This window comes from Labeo rohita, chromosome 13, assembly GCF_022985175.1.
Source record: "Labeo rohita strain BAU-BD-2019 chromosome 13, IGBB_LRoh.1.0, whole genome shotgun sequence".
Taxonomy (NCBI): Eukaryota; Metazoa; Chordata; class Actinopteri; order Cypriniformes; family Cyprinidae; genus Labeo; species Labeo rohita.
In genome coordinates, this window is record NC_066881.1 from 7,872,027 (window position 1) to 7,897,130 (window position 25,104).

At 36.3% G+C, this 25,104-nt stretch overlaps 1 protein-coding gene across 1 annotated transcript in view; it reads right to left on the reverse strand.

The window, feature by feature from the left end:
• The window catches only part of thada (THADA armadillo repeat containing), a 140,054-nt gene that overhangs the window by 101,392 nt on the left and 13,558 nt on the right, over positions 1 to 25,104 (reverse strand). Inside the window, 4 exon segments of the mRNA XM_051126745.1 lie at positions 2,145 to 2,277; positions 7,722 to 7,831; positions 22,325 to 22,491; positions 22,798 to 22,959. Coding sequence (XP_050982702.1) covers positions 2,145 to 2,277; positions 7,722 to 7,831; positions 22,325 to 22,491; positions 22,798 to 22,959 — 572 coding nt within the window.

A 25,104-nucleotide genomic window follows, 5' to 3' on the forward strand; every position in this document is an offset into this window, starting at 1 on the left:
AATCAATTACCGATCCGCAGATGTTCAAATAACACTAATAAAACTAAATCCTTGTGGTGGGAATCTTCAGAGATTGTCAGATTATTACTTCTTTGTGTAAGTATGACTGTTTTAGTGGTACTTTGCAACGAATACATCATTTATGGTGAATTTTATAGTTAAGTTTACCAAAGTTTATTCTTGGAACACAAATGAAGATATTTTTGATGACATCCGAGAGCTTTCTGAGCCTGCATAGACAGCAACGCAACTACCACGTTCAATGCCAAGAAGGGTAGTAAGAACATTGTTAAAATGGGCCATGTGACATCAGTGGTTCAACAGTAATGTTATAAAGCTACGACTTTATTTAACAATTTCTTCTCTTCCATGTCAGTCTTAGATGTGAATGGAGGCATTTCCGAATGTGAGCTTGCAGAATCAAAGAGAAATATGTAATTTCACAGGAAAAATCAGCTTACAACACTACAAGCTCAATTACCAGGGTTTGAGCGCTTTTAAAGTGGTCATCAGATGCCCATTTTCCAAAAGTTGATATATGATTCGTTAGGGTCTTAATGAAAAGTCTATAATATACTTTGGTTAAAAATTCTCAATGGTTGTGTAAAACAACACCCTTTTTACCTTGTCAAAATAAGTAAAAATCATCCCATTCTAAGGGATTGTTCCTTTAAATGCAAATGAGCTCTGCTCGTCCCGCCCCTCTCTACTCTCTTTGGAATGACGAGTCCGTTTACTTTAGCCGCGCTTACCCGCTAAACTCGCCAACTAGCACATTATTAGGAAAGGCGATCGCAAAGATTCATAAAAAAAAAAAAAAAAAAAAAAAAAAAAAAAAAACTTATACTCACTTCTGCTGTATTTGAAGCTGGATCATGAATGATTTGCGCAAACATAGACGCATTTATGTAGATCGGGAGGCGCATTCCCTTCACAAACAAACTTAATCTACTGCATCTTCAGCGGCTCAGATGTCAGGAGTAAATGACGACCACTATGTTCATTATTACATCCAGCAACACAACACCTCAATCGGAGATATTCTTGTCTAACTTACATCCCTGCTCCGGCATCAAAACAATGGAGGTCCGACTTGTTACAGTTGGTCTGAGGTAAGACGCTCATGTCAGTCAACTATCGTGGGAGCGGCCTCTGTGGGTGTGACGCCACAACGACAGGCATCTGAGAACGGCTCGATTTGAAATAGAGGATATTATTTTTACAGATTAATTAAAAACCACTGCATGGATTTTTATTATTAAAGGGTAGATTTGTACATACACTGCCAGCAAACATTAATGTTCAAACATGTAAAAGTGAAGTTTGCATCCGATGACACCTTCAAGCAAATATGGAAAAAGAAATTACATATTGTTTAGCAAGGCTGTAACCACCTAAAATCAATGATTGAAAAAAAAAGCATTTTTGCCAAATACAAGTAATTTGCCATAGAAATGTTTTTTTTTTTTTTGTTTTTTGTTTTGCATTTATGACAGCGCCAGCTGTGGTCTGATCTTCTGTTGCTTTGTTTCTGAGTTTTCCTTTAGGCTTTATATGATTTTGGATAAATTTGGACTTCCAAAATTTGGACATTTGACTGAGTAGTCCTAGAGGCAAAGTTGTCCAGAATGATGAGTTCTATCAAATGATATGAATATTGTGTGTATGTGCGAAAAACCGTGCAATGTACAATCATTTACACCCTTGAAGAATGATATCACCTCCCAATGGCTGATTTCTTTCAAATTTCTCACAGACCTTTGAGGCCTCAAACAGGGCCAATGAGTTTTGTTTCAATCATCCTCTGTTAACCTCGTCTAATAGGTGCTCAAACTTCATTGGCCAATGGCAGCCATGTTTTTTTGGGGGTTTTTTTGAGATACGTAAATGTCCTTATAGACACTTGTTCCACTTTGGACCAACAGGTATAGCCATTTTTATGTTTTTTTCTCTCTTAGAGCACCACCAAGTGGCCAAGCTCCATGATTTTGTCCTGTGACCTCAGTTTGATGAAGATATCTCATTCTGTTCAGAAATTATAGGCATTTTATGAAAAAGAGGCCCTGCCCATGCAAACGTTTTGGAATCCCTTTGGGGGAATCTAGTGGTCTGTGCCGTATGTAAAGGAGGCCTAAGGTACTAACCTGTATATAGAAGGGTATTCCCGCACTGCGACGGGTCGCACACAGTTTGGAAGAGGGGTCACTGGATTTCACTTCCTCAAGAACCTCCTTCAGCCATTGTGCTGGCAGCTGCTGTAGCGTAGCACTCCCACTCCTAACACACACACACACACACACATACACACACACACACAAATTACAAACAAACCCGCATAAGAACTTGTTGTGGAATTCTGAACAAGACATTGGGTCCCAGGACTGCTGGCATCCAAGTTTGTGTGGTTCCCACTGTCTCTCAGACATTTTTGTTTAGGTTTTCTCTGATGTGATATTATCCACAGTTTTCAAAGCAATCTAAAAATGAAATCACAACCAAATGTGATCTCAAAGCACAGACTATAAAATTAATTGAATTTAAACACTCATTCGGGGAAAATGTCAGATTAGAGCCAAGTTATACTACAGCGGAAAAGTTGTGAAGATAAATATCAATTTCTATAAACAGTCGTTGTGTAATCATACGGAGTCTGACTGGCTTGTCAGTCATGGTTTCCAAAAACAATATGAACCAGCACAACTGTCTGATAATAATTAAAAAAAAAAAAAAAATTCAGCATATTAGAATGATTTCTGAAGGATCATGTGACTGGAGTAATGATGCTGAAAATTCAGCTTTGCATCACATGAATAAATTAAATTTTAAAATATATTCAAATTAAAAAAAAAAAAAAAAAAAAAACTTCTTTAAAATAGTAAAAATATTACAATTTTTACTGTGTCTTTGGTCAAATAAATGCAGACTTGACAAGCAAGATAGACTCAAAGCAAACACTACAGGAAAATGATTTTCCAGCAGATATCTTTTTCACAAAGCTGTGATTACGAAACGTAATCTCAGTAAGCCACACAATTTGAGGAACAATTCATGATTGTAGTACAACATTCGTAGCATAAACAGTACAGGATGAGTTACACAACGCAGGTTAATATTTCAAGTTAAAGGTTTGTTTAAAACCCTATTCCAGAGTATGAACAATAATAATAGAGATGCTTGCCTAAGCAAGCACTGTAATTACACTGCAGACCTCGGTTGAATACACACACAAACACATAGCAGGAGCTGCCCAAGCGTGTGCGGGACGCCCACTTTGAGAGCGGAGAAAAATGCGAGGCTCTCGGTATGAAAAGTACCGTTATACCAGACGCGCTGGACCGAGCAGGCCAGATCAAACAATTCAAACCACACAGAGCGCCTGCACGTAACACACACACACACCTCACTTAGAAATACACTCCCCTAAACACAAGGGGAAACCTTCAAAAGCCAACCGTCGAACGGCCCACAATCAACACCTCGTAACAGGCTTAGTGGTTGCCGGTGGAGCCGTGTAATCACACAGCAATGTTTTTCCTCCAGAAGCACCTCTGAGACTCCATACAGACACAACTGCTAATACAGGCCTATCCACCACAAACGCTTCCTCAGGGAGTTCAAGAAATGTTGCCATCTCACGACTCAACGTTTGTTTGCAGGCAAGTTTTTGGGCTGTTTTGCACATTTTATAGATAGGGATGCCAGAAAAATGACAGTAAATTATAGGGAACCCACTTGAGCACAACATCTCAAAGGGTAGTCAGTACTGCACACTAAAAACCATATTTACACACAGGTCTGGCTTCATTAAGATATGTACTGCACACTCTTCTTTCATTATTAGATACAAGGCCCAATAACTCTCCAGTTTAATCTTAGTTCAGTGTTTTTATCCTCCGCTCAAACACTTAAAAGCACACAATACACTGACATTTCACCATTTCTCATAACCTGAGAGAGTTTGGCAGTACTAACATTGCGATTTACATCAACGGCTAACTTGTGCAGTGCTTGTCTCAAGTCATATGAATATGAATAATATATATATATATATATATATCATTAAGGAGCCTCTTCTTTTATTGTACAGTCATGTGAAAAAGTTAGAACACCCTATTGAATTCCATGGTTTTCCGTATCAGGACATCATTAAAAAAAAAAAAAAAAAAAAAAAAAAACTGGTCCTAGGCTGGTCTTAAAATTTCAAAAATAAAACCTCAGATGAACAACAACACATGACAAATTGCACCGTGTCATTATTTACTGAACAAAAATAAAGCCAAAATGGAAAAGCCACGTGTGACAAGGTTAGGACATTCTTACTGTTAATATTGGAATTAAGAGGGTAAATAACAGTCAAGCACTGCTAATCAAATACCTTTGATTAACTGATCATCAGCAAGTCTGAGCGCCTACATAAAAGCATAAGCTTCGCCAGTTTGCTGGTCTGGAGCCTTCAGGTGTGTGTTAACACAATGCCAAGGAGGTAAGACATCAGCAATCATCTTAGAGAAGCAATTGTTGCTGCCATCAATATGAGAAGAGTAATACGGCCATGTCCAAACAATTTGAAGTTTATTCACAAGAGGAAGACATTTAAAACAGACACCTCTCCTTCCATCTAGAAAATTCACCCCAAGATCAGACCGTGTAAAGCTCAGAGAAATGGCAGACAACCCAAGAACTACACCTCAGACTCTACAGGCCTCAGTTAACATGTTAAATGATAAAGTTCATGACAATACCATTAGAAAAACATGGTACAAAAAAGGCATGTTTGGAAGGCTTGGCAGAAGAAAGCCTCTTCTATCTAAACAAAAAAAAAAAACATTGCAGCACAGTTTAGGTCTGCAAAGTTGCATCTGAACAAAACACAAGTCTTCTAGAATAATGTCCTTTGAACAAACGAGACTGAAGTGGAGATGTTTGGCCATAATGCACAGCGCCAAGTTTGGTGAAAACCTAAAGAGCATATCAGCACAAACACCTCATACCAAAAGACAAGCATGCTGGAGGAGGGCTGATCATTTTGGGCTTGTTTTGTAGCCACAGGACCTGGGCACCTCACAGTCATTGAGTTGGCCATGAACTCCTCTGGATATCAATTCTATCAATCAATTCTAGAGTCAAATTTGAGGGCATCTGTTCGACATCTAAAGTTGGGCCAAAATTGGGTCAAACAACAGGACAATGATCCCAAGCACACCAGCAAATCTACAACAGAATGGCTGAAAAGAAAATAATCAAGGTGTTAGAAAAGCCCAGTCAAAGTCCAGAGCTCATCCTGACTCAAATGCTGTGGTGAGAGCTGTGCATAAGCAAACGCCCACAAACCTCAAACTGGAGCAACGTTAAAAAAAAAGAAGAGTGGTCCAGAACGATGTGAGAGACTGATAAAGTCACACAGAAAATGAATGCTTCAAGTTATTGCTGCTAAAAGTGAATCTACAGGCAGTTGACTCATAGGATGTCCTAACTTTGTCACACATGGCCTTTCCCTCTTGGCTGTATTTTTCTTAAATAAATAAATGACACTGTGTGATATGTCATGTGATGATGTTTATCTGAGGATTTATTTTCCAAATTTTAAGACCTGCCAAAGACCAGAGAATTTATTATGTCCTGATACAGAAAAGCATGACTGTATATGCTCTGTATGAACAAACCAGTGTTTATCACTACTAACAGACTAGACAAATGTTTATTATTCTAATTATATTATATTTTATTATTTTATATTATTTTATTTTATCTCTTATTTTAATTTATTTTTTTATATATTTTAGTTTTCATTTCCACTTTAAATTTGCTTTTCAGTTTTTTTACTGTAGTTTTTCCAATTTTTTAAAAATAATTTTTAATCATGATTTTGTCTTTTTTTTTCATCAGGTATTTTTGTTTTTAAAATGTGTCTAAACAGTTGCAAGTTATTAGTAATTCAGTTTCAGTATTTAAAATTTTCAGGGTTTCTGCAGACTTTATGAAGGTAAATTGAAGACTTTTTAACGACCTTTTAAGACTAAGTAAGGAAAGAATCAAAGGGAACACGTCAAAACGTTCTCGTAATGTAAATGTGTGGGGACATTTATTTTTACAATTATTTTTTATTATTTTAGAAAATAAGCTGTATTAGCAACACTTCAAACTTAAACCTTAATTCAAACCTTGAACAAAAAACAACAACAAAAAAAAAAGATTGATTTTTGATTTTTGCAAGACTGACCAAAATAAAGAGAGAGTTCATGATTAAACACATTTCAAAAAATAAATAAATATCATTTAATAAATAAATATCATAGAATATCATTTGTATTGGAAAATTATAAAATATTATATATATATATTATATGAAAAAAAAAAAAAAAATAATATATATAATGCAAATAAATATAAATATTAAATATATGCATTGCAAAATATATATATATATATATATATATATATATATTTTTTTTTTTTTTTTTTTTTTTTTTTGCAATGCATGCAATATTTAATGCCATGATTTAATGCATTTATTTGTTTTAATTTAAAACTTTTTACAATGTATAAGACCAACAGAAACCCTGATTTTAGTACTTAAATTTATTTCAAATAGTTGTCAAAAAAACATTTCTAATATTTTTTGTAATAGGTTTTTAATTAAATAATTCTATTCAATTTTAGCTTTATTTCAGTTAACAAAACTTATTTAAATAGTTTAAAGGGACCGAAAAATAAAAATTCTGTCATTAATTCATCACTCTGAAGTCGTTCTTTTATCTTAGGAACACAAATTAAGATATTTTTGATGAAATCCGAGAGCTTTTTGACCCTGCATAGACACCAGCGCAACTGACATGTTCAAGGCCTAGAAAGGTAGTAAGGACATTGTTAAAATAGTCCATGTGATATTTTATGAAGCTACGAGAATACTTTTTGTGTGCAGAAATATCTTAAAAATATCTTAATTTGCTCAAAAAAAGCTAAAAAAATATCTTCATTTGTGTTTTAAAGACGAACGTAGGTCTTACGGGTTTGGAACGACGTGAGGACGAGTAATTAATGACTGTATTTTCATCTTTGGGTGAACTAACCCTTTAAGTTTATGATAATAACACTGGATATTGACTGCTTTCATATTTCAAAAGAGAAAACGAAGCAGAAACTGCAAAGAGGCAACTCAGAAGTAAAGAGGAAAGCAGAAGGCAGGAATGAAGTGCGATCATTAGAGACGCTCCCTCAGCAACTCCACATCAGCAGAAGCGATCTGATGTCCCATTCATGTCACACTCGTGGCAGCGAGCGAATCAATTTCCTTAACCTCTGTGCAGAGACCACATTCCAGAGCTCATTAAATCTAACATTTCCAGATGTTAACAGTTTTCAAACTTCCTGATCATTTGAAGCTTGTCCTTCAGGAGCAGCACTGGTTTCCAGCCCAGCAGCTGAGAGGGAGCAGAGATGAGGAGGAAGAAGAGGAGGAGGACTGTACGCATTCAGGTATGAAATGCCATTGCCAAACACAACATCAGGGGCTCTGGTGGAGCAATCCTTATGACTCCCTCATCTATAAAGATGCACACTTGTTCTCACTAAGGCCTTTGGGTTGAAAACATCTTGACTTGTGTAATGACAAGGGGCCTATTTTACCGGACGGAGAGTTGATGAGTGCGTATGTGTGTTTTAATCATTATTATATAAATGCTGGGTTAGGTCAAGCTATCTGATTGGCTTTGATCTCTCACCTGCAGAGCATCTCAGTGAGCCGAACAAAACCCACGTAGGCCAGTTCAAACGCCCCCCTGTGACGAGACTGCAGCAGCTGCTCCCGAAAGTACTTCCCCACACCTTCCACCTGACAGAAAGACAAACACAGAGATGAACGAGATGGACGTGTGAAACTGGACAGTCATATTTACAAAGTTCACATTTTGCACATGCTGACTCAGTGAAGTTTCTTTGAACCAGTAAGCAGATAGTTGAACCAGACAGAGCATTCATTTTGAGGTCTACAATATTTTTAGGGTTTTCTCCACAGCACAACAATACAGGTTTTAATACTGCCATTCTGGACCACTACATTGTTTTCAGATAATACCTAGAATAAATACTGTCATCACAATTTGAATCCTCTAAATACATACTGAGTAATTTAGAAAATTCTGAGTAATTATTCAATTTTTTAACATATAAAAATGTCTTTAATTGTATTTATTAAAAATTAAATGTGTAAACAGAACATTGTTTATATATACACACAGTGGAGATCAAAACTAGAGAACAACTTATGATTTTCCAAATTTCAAGGTCACTGCTTAGTCCTTATCCTAACAGGAGTAGAAGGCCTGTTTTAGCCATATTTGTGACCCTGGACCACAAAACCATTTATAGGGGTCATTTTTTTTAAATTGACACAATTTGAAGCTGAATAAATAAGCTTTCCATTGATGTATGTTTGTTAGGATAGAACAATATTTGGCTGAGATACAACTATTTGAAAATCTGGAATCTGAGGGTGCAAAAAAACTAAGCATTGAGAAAATCGCCTTTGAAGTTGTCCAAACGAAGTTCTTAGCAATGCATTTACTGATCAAAAATTACGTTTTGATATGTTTACAGTAGGAAATGTACATGTCAAATGTAACAGTCATGTTTCATCTTCATGAAACATGACTGTTACTTAAAGGAGACCCTCTTGTTATCATGTCTATCTTTCTTCAGTCGTAAAGAAATCATGTTTCATCATCCCAGCTGAGGAAGAAAGGTCTTATTTAGCAAAATGATTGGTTATTTTCATAAAAATAATACAATTTATATACTTTTTAATCTCAAAGCTCGTCTTGTCTTCCTCTGCCTGAACTGTTTTGTTCCGGTTCGTCCTATATCACTGTTTTACCTTTTTTGTTAAGGGTGTTTGATCTTCTTTGCATGTTCACTTTGCAAACACTGGGTCGAGAGCACAACAAGAGCAAGGCAAGATGAGCATTTGAGATTAAAAAGTATTTAAATTGTATTTTTTTTTTTTTTTTTTTAATAACTGATCATTTCACTAGACAAGACCCTTCTTTCTCGGCTGGGATTGTTTACAACCACATTTGGGATCGTTTGAAGCCGCATTTAAACTGCATTTTGGAAGTTCAAACTCGGGGCACCATATTAGTTCATTATATGGAGAAAAATGCATTTTTTCCTCAAAAAAATAATTTCTTTACGACTGAAGAAAGAAAGAAAGACATGAACATCTTGGATGACAAGGGGGTGAGTACATTATATGTGAATCTTTGTTTTGGAAGTGGACTTCTCCTTTAATATCTTAATGATTTTTGGCATAAAAGAAAAATCGATAATTTTGACCCATACAATGTATTGTTGGCTATTGCTACAAATATTCCTGTGCTACTTATGATTGTTTTTTGTCCAGGGTCACATTTCATAAACTAACTGTATTCTGAAGCACAGTATAAAACACATAAATTAGATATTTGAAAAAGAATTCTGATCAAATTTAGAGAACAATTACAGATGCCTCCAAGTTATTGGTGTTAATCTGGCACCTTGTCCTAATATGACAAATCATATCTAAGCAGCATTCCTTCAATTTTCACTGAGATTGCAAGATGGCAGGCCGCTCTAAGGTGACTTAAATCCTGTGACAGGAGGTTGTCCAGATGAAGGCCAAAGGGATGACCCTTTCAGCCATTGCAAGAAAAGTTGGTCGTTCCAAATCTGTGATTTCTCGAATATTGCAGGTTTACAATGACACTAACTGATTTAAGTTTCGCAAAAAGGCTGGTCGTCCATGTAAGACAAATGCATGAGAAAACAGGATTATGCAGAGACTCTCAATAGGGAATGGGTTCAACACTGCAGCTGGAATTGCTAGCCAGTGCTGAACAGGGTAAAGATCTGTCTCTGCAAATTTAAGAGAGGTCAGACTGAAAGGGCACTCTGCAGAGACCAAGCCTCTCATTGGCAGAAAGAATCGAAAAGGCTAAGCTCACCTTTGCTGAGGAGCATTTTGTATGGACAGAGGAGAACTAGTCCAAAGTTCACTTTGGTGATGAGCGCAAGTTTAATTTATTTGGGTCTGATGGGAAACATTTTGTTTGGCATCAAACTGAGGAAAGACTGAAGCCCAAGTGCGTACAGATGTCAGTGAAAGGTGGAGGACGTGTCATGGTTTGGGGAATGTTTTCTGATGCAGGAAAACCACTACATGGCAGTTAGCCTGCAATTTTCATGCAAGACAATGCCCCGTCACACTGCAAAACAGGTAAAGCAGTTTCTTGAAGCTAAGAACATTGAAATAAAGAAATGGCCAGCCAGAATCCTCATCTAAACTAGATCTAAACCCTCCAAAATTTTAGTTGTAAGCTTATTTTGTGCAAAAACTGTTCTTTAATTTTGATCACTGTGTTTTCCAATAAAGATTCTTGCTGAAATGCCTTGGATATTTTGTCAAACATATTAGTAGTATACCTACCACTAATATTCCTACAAAATTTTGAGCGATGAAAATATTTTAGAAAAAAAAAAAAACATGTATTTACAGATTGTTCTTCTAATTTTGATCTCCTGCGAGTAGACGGGTCTCATCATTTTGAGGCAAATGTGTTCAAAAATCTGACAAATCTATGTAACTTTAAAGTAGTCCACTTCCAAAACAAAGATTTACATACAATGTACTCACCCCCTTGTCATCCAAGACGACAGAAACATTTCAGCTTTTTTCTCCATATAATGGACTGACATGGTGCCAAGATTTTGAACTTCCAAAATGCAGACAAGCGTTTGAGATTAAAAAGTATTTAAATTGTATTTTTTTTTATGAAAATAACCGACCGTTTTGCTAGATAAGACCCTTCTTCCTCGGCTGGGATTGTTTACAACTGCATTTGGGGTCGTTTGAAGTCGCATTTAAACTGCATTTCGGAAGTTCAAAATCAGGGGTCCATTAAATGGAGATAAATGCTGAAATTATACATTACTGTGTTGTTTCGGTAGTGACAAATTTGGGGAGAGAACGAATATTCCAAAACTTTCTGAAAATACAACATGAGAATTAACTGCACAATTACTAGAAACGTCTACCTTGGATATTGCGCAGTTTGCACACATACAAAGTTTTGGGGGAAATGACGTTTCCAACTCTGACTTTCAACCAATTCTGTAGAATGGCCCATATATATTTGGATATATTTGGAAGGCCCATCCCTTTAAATTCAAATTTAATTCTAAAAATGGTTTGCTACCACAATTCATATATGAATTTGAATAGCACCCTTAATATGCTTCTAAATCGCACATTCCTGTTAACAAATATGCCTAGAAAAACAGATATATGTCCGGCCCAGCTCTCAAATCAACAAAACAGCTCCTCCCATAGGTGGCCAGTGGTTAAGGTCCACATTGCAGCAAAGCAGCTATTTACAACGTACTCCAAACGCTTCAGCTCCTGCAGGACTTTATTTAGCCAAACGCTTCCTGTTTGCAATTTCACCCACACCCCCCATCACCACCACCACCACCACCACCACCACCACACTTTGCTTCTGCTCCACGTGCACTGAGAAATGTCCCAATACGGCCAGCTAATTACACGTCAGGGTCAGTGACCTAAATAGAAGCTTTTCCTGCACGTCTAACACTAAGAGGGGTTAACACAAGTCTAATGCTGTTGTTTGCTGGCTGTTTTGATTCCATTAGCTCAAACTTGCTGTGGATTAGGAAATTCTGGTTAAACAGGCATTGGGAATTGAACATACAAACAAATACCACAGATGGAGTGATCAGCGAGCTGTGATAGACTAGATGCAGAGTACAAATAAATAGCAGGTTGAAAATGATTCTGACCTAAATAAGCACAGATTTTCCTTTACTGAAGAAATAATAACCATGAAGGCTGATGTTTTATATATTTGAAAAACAGAGGAGAGTGTCTTAATCTAAAATTTGCTGGGCAGTCATAGACAATACTGTCTTAAAGTGACAGTACACTCAAAAATGCTGTTGTAAATGATGTTCAGTTTCTTGCACAGACCAGTTGTACTTCATTTATACTACATTGTTGTACTGTCAGGGCCAAGAGTATTCATTTTGTGTTGCCTGTATATGCTTTTTTTTGCCTCTCAAGTACCTGTAGCCATTGACTTGCATTTTATGAATCACCACGGTCCACGGTTTCATCTATAAATCTTCTTTACTGTTCTACTGAAGAAAGACAAACTCAACTACATCTTGGATGGCCTGAGCGTGGGTAACAGCAAATTTCATTTTTAGGTGAATTATCCTTTTTAAAGGGGACATCGGATGCAAATAAAGTTATCTCAGCAGGGTGTGGACACAACCAGCCCATAATGATTAAAAAATCCATTTACTCCGTTATTTCATCACCAAAATTATATAAATCGCTTATCAAGCTGTTTTGATTTTCTGAGCAATGTGACATCATACTGCTCAGGCCCCGCCCACGACTGCTGACAGATTGTTCCATATTAATGTAATGACAACATTGTCTCATAAGCAATGCAGGTGTTTTGCAGTTGATTGTAAAAGGACAATGAAACATTCGCTGGTTGAAAACCTCAAATACATTTAAGCTTGCTTGTGGTAAAATGTTATTGATACATAACAAGTGCCTGACAATATGTCACAACGCCAACTTTGATGACACAGTGTTTATTTATTAAAAAACTACAAGGTTTTTCCCTCATTTCCTAAAGAGTAGTGGGTTTGGACAAACAAGGTTTTCATCCAACAGTGACGATATGCAGCTAATGGTTATGTTATGATGTCAACGCTTAATTTTAAGAGCATGTTTGTGTGCTTGTTGGGTCACCAATTGATCTCTAACATAAACTCTGGAGAACCATGGACCTAAACCATGAGTCAAGCGACAAGTGTCTTTAAACAAATATGTAGTTGAGAAAAATAGTATTTACATAAAGATTATATTAAGGATAAAGGAGCATTAGCTGAAGCTTGGCGGCAAAAAGGTTCCACTGTCTAATGTCAACAGTGTAGTGATGTGTAAAGCCCACACAAAAAAAAGTCACCTTTAAACTAGTGTCATTTAATGTTATTGATATACTAACATAGTATTTAATGATATTTTATATTAGCTTTTTATTTTTACTTTCATAGTTTTTGTTTCAGTATTTTTGTTATGTGATTTTGTCATTTTTATTTATGTATTGTTTTGGTAACACTTTACAAATGTACAATTTCATTAGTTAACTACATTATTTAACATGAACTAATGAATATTTCTACAGCATTATTAATCTTAGTGGTAATTTCATTATTTACTAATGCTTTATTAAAATCACAAGTTGTGTTTGTTAACATTAGTTAATGCACTGTGAACGAACATGAGCTAACAATACACGACTGTATTTTTCACAACATTCACAAAGATTCATAAATAGTGTAATAAATATATTGTTTATTGTTTAACTAATTGTAACTAATTGACACTTTGTAAACTGTTACCTTTTTTAAATTGTTCTATTTATCTTTAATTTATTTTACCTAAAAAAAAATAATAAATTGTTGTTTTTGCCATGTGATTTTGTCAGTTTTATCATAATATTTGAATGGTTCTTTTGTATCTTTATTTATTTATTTATTATTTTTTGCAATTTAAGAATTTAAGGCCTGGTTTCACAAACAGGGCTTAGGTTAAACCAGGACTAGGCAATAGTTCAATAAGGACATTTAAATAATTTTTTATAAATGTCCCTTAGAAAAAAAAAAAATCAATATCTGCATCTTGAGACAAGGCAAAGCCACTGACATATTTTAAGATCAATTAGTGCAAGTTTCTTCTAGTTGAAACAGCTCAGACTTACATTTTAGTCGGGGATTAGGCTTAAGCCTTGTCTGTAAAACCGGGGGTATGTAGTTAATTTTAAGGGTAACACTTTACAATAAGTGTGATTTGTTAACATTAGTTAATATATTAACTAACATGAACAAACAATGAACAGTACATTCAATTACAGTATTTTGTTAATGTTAGTTAAAAATATAGTCATTCATTGTTAGTTCATGTTAGTTCACAGTGCATTAACTAACGCTAACAAACACAACTTGTGATTTTAATAATGCATTAGTAAATGCTGAAATAAACATTGAGGTTAATAAATGTTGTAGAAGTACTGTTCATGCTTTATGTTAAGTAATGTTGTTAATATTAACTAATGAGCGTTATTTTTAAGTGTTACCTTAAAATGTTTAACTTTAAAAAAAAAAAAAAAAAAAAAAAGTTTTCTTGGAAACTAATAGCTTTTATTTTTAAATACAGTTATATTAATTTTTGTTTTAATATTTTTGTTATGTGATTTTGTCTTTTTTTATTGATTTTTAATATTTCTATTTAGCTTTATTTTTTATTATTATTATTTTATTATTATTATTTATTTACTTTTTCATTTTTGCAGCTTAAGAAATTAAGTAGTTAGGTTCACTTTATTTTAAAAAAAAAAAAAAAAAAAAAAAAAAAAAGTTGCCTTCACAACTAATAGCTCATTTTTATATTAAGTTGCCATTTTAATTTTAGTTCCAACATTTTTGTAATGTGATTTTTTTTTTTTTTTTTTTTTTTTTTATTTATTTATTTATTTATTTATTAAACAAACTGTTTTATTTATTTTCAATTAACTTTATTTTACAGTTAAGTAGTTAAGATTAACCTAACCATCAGCGTTTTGGGGACCCGGAGAAGTTCTGACATGCCCTGATATTTGTGTGGTTTTTTTTTTGTTTTTTTTTTCTTCTCAGCATCTTAAAACCATTGTATTCAGCACAAACCAGGCTACAGCAATATGTGAGCACAATAAATGTGCATGTTTTTGTTTTTGAGAAAACTTTAAGAAATTTGCCTGGGCTACTAACAGCTTTTATTTTTATATTCAGTTGTCATTTTAATTCTAGGTTCAATATCTTTTGCTGTAACAATATGTGATTTTGTCATTTTTATTAATATTTTGAATATTTCTATTCATCTTTAATTTATTTAGATTTATTTTATAAATGTATTTATTTTTTATTTATTTAATTGCAATTTAAGAATTTAAATAGTTAAAGGAGAAGTCCACTTCCGAAACATAACAGAAAAAACGATTGGAGTTTTTCAACATACAACTGTCTTGAGCCAGAATACACACAGTTCATGGAGAGCAAAACAAGACGAGCATTTGAGATTAAAAAGTATTTAAATTATTTTATTTTTATGAAAATAACCAATCGTTTTGCTAGAGAAGACCCTTCTTCCTCGGCTGGATTGTTTACAACCGCATTTGGGATCATTTGAAGCTGCATTTAAACTGCATTTTGGAAGTTCAAAATCGGGGCACCATATCAGTCCATTATATGGAGAAAAATCCTGAAATGTTTCCCTCAAAAAACACAATTTCTTTATGACTGATGAAAGAAAGACATGAAGATCTTGGATGACAAGGGGGTGAGTACATTATCAGTCAATTGTTGTTCTGGAAGTGGACTTTTCCTTTAAGTTTAGCTGGATTTAGTGGGTCTCTATCAAAACCCCTCTATAACCAGCCTGCTGACCAGCTATGACCAGGCTGAAGCTAAAACCAGCCAACTAACTTAGGCTGGTTTTAGCTTCTTTTTTTCAGCGGGGTTTTAAAAATAAATAAATAAATAGCCTTGGTAACTGACTAATGTGTACGTTTTTCACTCAATATTTATTTTTTATTTTATTTCAGTACTTTATTTTTTACATTTTTGTAATAATTGAAGTTTCAACACTGTTTCAAACCAAACAGCTTTCCATTGGTCAACATAGTGAACCTGTTGTGAAACACGGATGGGGGAAATCTCAGGTCAGTCATGTGGATTCCCACAGAAAAGTGCAAAACAATGCTAAAATTTACAACCACTATCAGCTCTCAAAACAGCCTCAAGCTAATGCAGCCAACTTGTAAACAGAGTGAGGTGCGCCAACATCTTATAAGGGCCGTGGATTATCCAAATTACTCAACTCTCTTAGCTCAGTCCAAAGAGACCGGAGAGACCCCCAGCTTATCCAAAGCCCAGGGCAAGCCAGACAGACCCAACCTCCTTAGCTCCAGATAAGCCTGTCTATCCAAACCAAACACACAAGGAGATCTCGAAACAAATGAGTAGGGACTTAATTTCACACCAACATTCTTTCTCAAAGGAGACCCATGCAATAGAGACCGGGGCTTTAGATAATCAAACGAACAGAGTGTGACTTCTCTGGGTACCACAGCGATGGTGAAAAAACCCAGGATCCCCTACTGAGCAGCGGTTTACTCTTAAGGAATTATCCACCGTCGAGATGTGACTAACTGTTTGCAGTTGCCATGGCGCTTCGGCGGTCCGAAAACATGTGCCGCGTTTCCACAGCGACGGAGGACATAACAGGATGCAGGACACACACGTTTGGGAAACAGAACCTTGACTGTCATAAACACACGCTCGGCCCGATCCCTCCAAAGAAATGCGGTCTGGAAAAAGATGTAGTACGAGGCATAAACACAAACCGCAAACACAAGCCATGTGGACCCCGGTAGCATCGTTAGATCATCCTTTATATAACAGGCGAATATGCCATGGTAACCACACCAGTGACATCACTGAATAACTCCGCTCCATCTGTTAAAGCGCTGAGGTCATTCAGCAGGACAGAGCAGTGAAAATAACAATCGCACTGACACATAAACGCGCTCGCCGAGGCCGCTGGCTGACCAACCCCTATTCCCTTTCTGAAAGCTTCGCACAGATATCGAGTAACAGTTCTAGTGATTTATGACTTTACTTTCTGTATGTGCAAAGATGTTGCAAGGCCTGCTCACTCCCTCGCTAATTTCGGGATTTGGAAACTATAGCGATCTATCACGGGAAAATAAAGTGGGAACATTTGATCAAGCTGTCTGGTTTTGGCCGAGGCTGTGCTCTTAGCTTAAGACATCAAAAACTAATTTAAGAGTTTAAACCTTCTGCCCCTTAAAGTGCTAAGTGAAATCTGCTCTCTACAGGACGTGCTATGAACAAAACCCTAAAATCATTTTGGGTCAGGTGCTGTAAAATTGAGCCAGAGCTACGAAAATTAATAGTAGTCGTCCATGCAATGTGTGCAATATATTCATCTCAATTCATACGTTAGTTATGTGAGAAACAGATTGAAATTTAACCTGATATTCACCATCTCAAATCTGTACCTCTCAAATCTTACTTGCACTTTTGCATTTTCACTTCATCAGTTAGAAGATCTTATGATTTTACCAGTGGTGGGCAGTAACAAAGTAGTTGTACGTCGTTACTGTACTTAAGTACATTTTTCAAGTATCTGTACTTTACTGGAGTAGTTTTATTTTGAGTAACTTTCACTTTTACTTTACTACATTCCATAGCGTAAGATCGTACTTTTTACTTCACTACATTTCATAAAACTTATCGTTACTCCTTATAATATATAGAGTGCTCTGAGACGCAGAAGTGGTGTCAGATTCATGAACAAATTGATTCTTTTCAATGAACCTGTTAAATTGATTTGCCAATCGCGCCAAACACTTCATTCACGAATTGGAATGATCCGACTGCAGCTGTTCTCGAGTCGACAACTCATTGATTCAAATGATCCGTTTATTTACAGTTGACATTTTTTAAACTATAACTGATGATTATTATTATTATTATTATTATTATTATTATTATTATTATAATATATTTTATTTTTATATCTAAAATAATAAAACTAAAAGTTGAAAACAAAAATAAAACAATGATAGAGCACAAAACATTTTTTTAAGTAAAAAATAAATCAAAGAAAAAACTAAAAGAAAGTGGAAAAAAATTAAAATAAAATATTAAGTTTTTTTTTTTTTTTTTTTTTAAGTAATACATAAAATGAAAGAAAATAGGGGAAAATTTTTAAATGAAATCTGAAGTAAAAATATATGGTAACTATAAATGATTGATTGATTTATTGATTGATTGATTTACAGTTGTCAAATTGTGGCAGTGCTAAAATAAAATATATATATAAATATAAATAATAACAATAAAAGGAAATATTATATATATATATATATATATATATATATATATATATATATATATATATATATATATATATATATATATATATATTTATATTTATATATATATATATATATATATATATATATATATATATATATATATATTATTTATTTATACAAACAAAAATAAATAAAACAATGATAGCATACAAATTGCACTTTTTTTATGTTTACATAATATTTTTATATCTATAAACTATTTTTTTTTAAAGCTCAACAGCATCTGTTGCCATTCATTTTCAGTGTATGGAAAAGATCTGAATAATGAATATCTGACTAATCCTCTTCTTTTCCACAGAAAAAAGGAGTCATATGTGCATAAGGGCAGTAGGTTTCAGGACAAGGCCCATTTGAGACAGGGAATTTTCACTTTACACTTCAAGCTATTTTTTGCTTGGTTTAATGTGAACGTACATAGACCCTGTTACAAACACACATTCACATTGTACTCTATGTGCTTGTGGCTTTAAGTCACCCATGAGGTTTTGAATATATACCAGGATGTAGGAAATGTTCATGTTTATATCGTATTGGCACACAGGACCAAGATGCTGCCAGAACAGCCGCTGCCAGAGTCTCAGGTGTAAAAAGCTGGTGAAAGAGTTCTGTGTGAAGTGGTTCAGCTCTTCAGGGAAAAAGGAAGCCATTTGAAAAGAATGCAGGATAGGAAAGGTAGTCGGCCCGTTAAACAGCAGGCTGGTCTGAAATGAAAGCGCTACACTAAGAGGGCATATGCTAATTGAAGACGGGCACAGCAGGAGACAGCATATACATTCACATGGTTTAAACTACTGCCGACAGAAAATAACTGCCCTGCTAAGCACAGGCAGCTGGGGCTGTTCATGCTGCAGGCACACTTCTGATGCAAATACTCTCCTGAACCCTGTGGCCCAAAATCATGCTCCCTTCTAACATATAGCATTTTAGTCAAATAAAAAGACAGCATCTTATGTATTCATCATGAGTACCTGAAACCCCAGAATGCATTTCGACAAGTGAAACGAAATTATCCAATAGACTTTAGTCAGGTTAGATGGCATAATGAATTTAATGTGGATAAAAACGAGGCTGCGATGACAGACTCACAGTCTTTACAAGGGCACACACTGTATAAAGGTCCTAGATTATGTAATTTTCCCTGTTTTACAGAGTTTGTCAACTAAAAGTAATCCCGGAAAGATGTTTCATCAGCTAAACAATCACGATGTTATTAAACAACAAAACAATTCATTGAACGTGCTATACTATTCCTGACAGCCTCGCTTTCATTTAATGACCGAATGACTGGACAACTGACTGACAGGACGAACCACTGACTGGACAAATAACTGAAAGATTGACTGAACAACTGACAAGACCGGACAACTGACTGACAGAACAACTGACTGGAATGACTGAACAACCAACTGGATGAATGACTGAATGACTGAACGAACGACTGACTAGACGAGCGAATGAACGGACAACTGACTGACTGAACAACAGACAGACTGGACAACTGACTAAATAGTCAACTGACTGACAGAACATGACTGGATGACCGAACGACTGAACGGCGACGGGACGACCGACCAACTGGATAAATGACTGAACAACTGACTGGACGACCGACTGACAGAACAAATGACTGTCTGGATGACCAACTGTCTGGACGACTGACTGACTGGACAACCAAATGACAGAACAACTGACTAAATGGGCAACTGACTGACAGAACATGACTGAACGGCCGACTGGACGACCGACCAGCTGGACAAATGACTGAACAACTGACTAAAAAAAACCAACCAACTGACTGAACGACTGACTGTATGACTGACTGGACGACCAACTGGCAGAACAACTGACTGTCTGGATTACCAACTGGCTGGACAATTGACCGAAAGATTGCCTGAAAGACTGACCGAAAGACTGACAGACTGGACAACCGACTGACCAAACAACTGACTGGATGACTGAATGACCAAATGGACGACTGACCAACTGGACAACTGATTGAACAAACGACTGGCTGACTGAAAGACTGACTGGACGACCAAATGAATGGACAACTGACTGAACGACTGACAGACTGGACAACTGTCTGACTGAACAACTGACTAAATGGACAATTGATTGACAGAACAACTGACTGGATGACCGACTAACAAGATGAATGACTGAATGAACGACTGACTGACAGGACGAATGGCCAAAAGATTGACTGAACGGCTGAATGACTGAACGACTAACAGACTGGACGAACTGACTGGATGAATGACTAAACGACTGACTGCATGACAGGATGACCAACTGACAGGATAATTGAACAACTGCTTGAACAGACAACCAATTGAACGACCAACTGGATGACTGAACGACCGACTGGACGACTGACCGACTGACTGACTGGACAAATGACTGACAGAATAACCGACTGAATGACAGAATGACTGAACGACCGAAAGACCGTCTGAACGACTGACTGGATGAATGACTGAACGACCGTCTAAATGGACAAATGACTGAATGACTGACAGAACGGACAAACGACTGACTGAACAGATGACCGTCTGACTGAACAAGTGACTGGATGACTGGATGACCGTATGACTGGAGGAATGACTGAACGACTGACTGACTGGACAACCGAATGACTGATTGAACAACTGACTTGAATGAATGATTGACTGGACAAATGACTGAACGACTGACTGACTGGACAACCGAATGACTGACTGATTAAACAACTGACTTGAACAAATGATTGACTGGACAAATGAATGAACGACTGACTGAACGCCTGACTGGACTACCGACTGACTGACTGAACGCCTGACTGGACTACCGACTGACTGACTGAACGCCTGACTGGACTACCGACTGACTGACTGAACGCCTGACTGGACTACCGACTGACTGACTGAACGCCTGACTGGACTACCGACTGACTGACTGAACGCCTGACTGGACTACCGACTGACTGACTGAACGCCTGACTGGACTACCGACTGACTGACTGAACGCCTGACTGGACTACCGACTGACTGGACTGACTGACTGACTGAACGCCTGACTGGACTACCGACTGACTGACTGAACGCCTGACTGGACTACCGACTGACTGACTGAACGCCTGACTGGACTACCGACTGACTGACTGAACGCCTGACTGGACTACCGACTGACTGACTGAACGACTGACTGACTGAACGACTGACTGACTGACTGGACTACCGACTGACTGACTGAACGACTGACTGACTGAACGACTGACTGACTGACTGAACGACTGACTGACTGACTGACTGACTGACTGACTGACTGACTGACTGACTGAGCGACTGACTGACTGACTGACTGACTGACTGACTGACTGACTGGAGGAGCGACTGACTGGCTCACTTAAAGAGATAGTTCACCCAAACATTTAAATTCTGTTATCATTTAATCACCAATCATCAATATTAATTAGGTTATTCCAAACCTGTATAAGTTTCTTTCAGTTGCTGAACACAAAAGAAAATATTTTGAAGAATGCGGAAACCAAACAGTTGATGGTAGCCACTGACTTCCAAAATACGTAAAAAAGTTATGGAAGTCTATGGTTGCCATCAACTTTTTGGTTACCCAACATTCTTCAAAATATTTTCTTTTGTGTTCAAAAGAAGAAAGAAACTCATACGGGTTTGGAACAAGTGGAATTTTAACTGCTGGGTGAATTATCCACTAAAAATGTTTATTATTATTATTATTATTATTATTTTATAAAAATAATAATTATTTTATTATTATTTTCTTACATTCAAGCTTTGAGACGCATTTTGGATAGGGTGCTACCTTAGAAAGAAGCCAACTCTCTAGGGTTTAGAACAGAGTCTTTGTGCCTGCACTGGAAATACATTTCACATTTTCTTTTTTAATTGCCACCAGGCTCAGTTTTATGGCGAATGAAGTTGTATTCACCGTGATCACATTTCCTGACGCCTCTTCAGGGGCTGTTCGCTAGACCATATTTAAGTCTGTATTAGCAATTACCATGATGTCTCATCTCTCGGCCCTGAGCTCAAAAAGATCAACTTACTGGAAAAAGTCTCCACTCAACGGCATGAGGTACAGTTCTCCATTATATCTCACTCGCTTATGTAACCGAGATCTTGGCTTCAGGGAGGCTCGGTGGCTTCCATCAAAACGGTCTCTTTGAGATGAGTGCATGTATGTGTGTCAAACAATGAATGCTAGATCAGATGACACCTGTCGAGTGCATGTCTGTGTCTGACCTGGTCCTCTGTGATGACTCCTCTGCCGTCAGGGTGTGTGAGAGGACAGCGCAGTGGCATGCTCTGACACAGATGACCCAGTAACATGGACACCTCTTTCATGGTCCTCCAGCAACACACCAGCACCATCTGAGCTGTGACTCGATAGGCCTCTCCATCACTGCCACCTAGACGACATAAACACACACACCCACCCAAATAAACACTCGCAAAAAAACACTGATCAAATGTCGGCCTCTCATGGACAGAACATGTATTACAGCAACACCAGCCCTCATTTGAAATCAACTCTGGGTCAACAAAGTTTGATGAGTAAAATATAAGTGCAGATACTATAGACATCATACTAATGGATTTATGACGTGCCTGAATATGTGACATTTGAGTTAAAAATGTGTCTTTTGATACAGATACTAAGGGCAAAGGGCAATGGTGCAGGAACAGTATTTAGTGATGGGGCATTGTGTTTGTACCGCTGTTACAGGATTGTGGTTTATGATCTGCGTTCTCTGGCTCTTTCTGCTCGCTTTTACAGCCGCTCTCACTGGGCTCCAGTTCTCTGGCAGTAGTGAAAAAGTCATTTGTGTCACGAGGTTGAATCTCCTGCAGGATTTTCTGAAGGCCAGCAGAGGTCTCTGTGGAGAAAAGAAAAATGTGTATTGTAATACAAACATGCAACTTTACAAATATGATATATTGAAATTTAATACAGCTAAACCTATGGACAGTTATGAGCCTGTGGACATCTAGACAATAAGCTACTTACTTACAATGTCCATCAATAGATTTTCACGCATTACAGGAATATGGTCTTTTTTTCTGAAAACTGTGAATATTTGTATTACAAAGTCATTTTTAATCCTATTTGAAATTGTGTTTAATAGCATTCTGGGTAGGAAATTACTATGATAAGGGATGATTTGTCAATAAGGCAAACTTCAGGGCTAGCATTACATTTAAAGTGACCTTCATAAAACAAAAAGAAATCATAATATGCTGTAAAGTCAGTAAAAATTAAATACTCAGACAAAGCTTCCCAAACAAAACTCATGAGCTGATTAGGGGGGAGAGGGAAAAAAAAAAAAAACGTCTGCACAAATAATCTAAATAAAGCTAAAAAAAATAATAATTGTGTGGTTATCAGTTTAAAGGCTGTGAATGAAATACAGAACTATATGGTGTGTTGCACTGTGTGTTTTAACATAAAGAGCAGCACAAAGTCAATTTCCACATGAAGAACTTATGAGCTGGTGTTTTTAGCTCCAGAAGGAAAAGTGATGCATTAAGAGCTGGAGAGTGAAAACTTTTTGGATTTGAAGATCAGGGTAAATTTAACTTATTTTGTCCTCTGGGAAACATGTAAATATCATCTGTAGCTTCTGAAGGGCAGTACTGAATGAAAAAAAAAAAAATTAAGCACAATAAGACTAATGTATCTCCATTCTGTTCAAAAGTTTACACCCCAGCTATTAAAGGGGTCATCGGATGCCCATTTTCCACAAGTTGATATGATTCTTCAGGGTCTTAATGAAAAATCTATAATATACTTTGTTTAAAAATACTCCATGGTAGTGTAAAACAACACCCTTTTTACCTTGTCAAATTGAGCTCTGCAAAAATCATCTCACTCTAAGGGATTGTTCCTTTAAATGTTAATGAGCTCTGCTCGCCCCGCCCCTCTCTTCTCTCTGTGGAGTGACGAGCCTGTTTACTTTTGCCGTGTTTAGCCGCTAAACTTCATAACTACCACATTATAAGGAAAGGCAATCGCAAAGATGCATAAAAAACCCCTTATACACACTTTTGCTGTAAGTGAAGCTGGATCACGAATGATTTGCGCGAACATAGACGGATATACATAGATCGGGAGGCGCATTCCCTTCACAAACAAACGTAATACACTGCATCTTCAGCAGCTCAGATGTCGGGAGTAAATGAGGTAAGAGCTCATGTCAATCAACTATCGTGGGAGTGGCCTGTCAGTGTGACACTACACCGACAGGCATCTGAGAATGGCTCGATTTAAAAAATTATTTTTACTGATTAATTAAAAACCACTGCATGGATTTTTATCATTATAGGGTAGATTTGTACATACACTGCCAACACACATTAATGTTCAAACAACATGAAAAAGTGAACTTGGCATCCGATGACCCCTTTAATGCATTGTGTTTACTTCTGGAGCATCAGTGAGTGTTTAAACCTTCTGTAATAGTTGCATGTGAGTCCCTCAGTCGTCCTCAGTGTGAAAATATGGATCTCAAAATCATACAGTCATTGTTGGAAAGGGTTCAAATACACAAAAATGCTGAAAAACCAAAGAATTTGTCGGACCTGAAGGATTATTAAAAAAAACAAAAACAAAAAAAAAAAACAACACTAAACAAAACCAAAAAAGCACAGCTGTGGATCATTCAGGTAACAACAGTATTATTTATTTATTTATATTTATTTATATATTTATATATTTATTTTCGAGCTTATGTAAACTTTTGAATTAACTACTTATAAAATACAACTATTATTTTCTCTTGTGGTCTATATGCAAACAGCTTTTATGTTAAATATCTTATTCAGCTCAGTACTAAAAAAATAACATGCATTTTTTTTAATTTGCATCCCTCTTTGATAAAATAATTAACATTTTGCAGATTCTGCAAAGGTGTGTGTAAACTTTTGACCTCAACTGTTTTTCCAAAACAATATTTCAGTCTTATTATTACTATTATTATTATTATTATTATTATTATTATTATCATCATCATTATTATTATTAT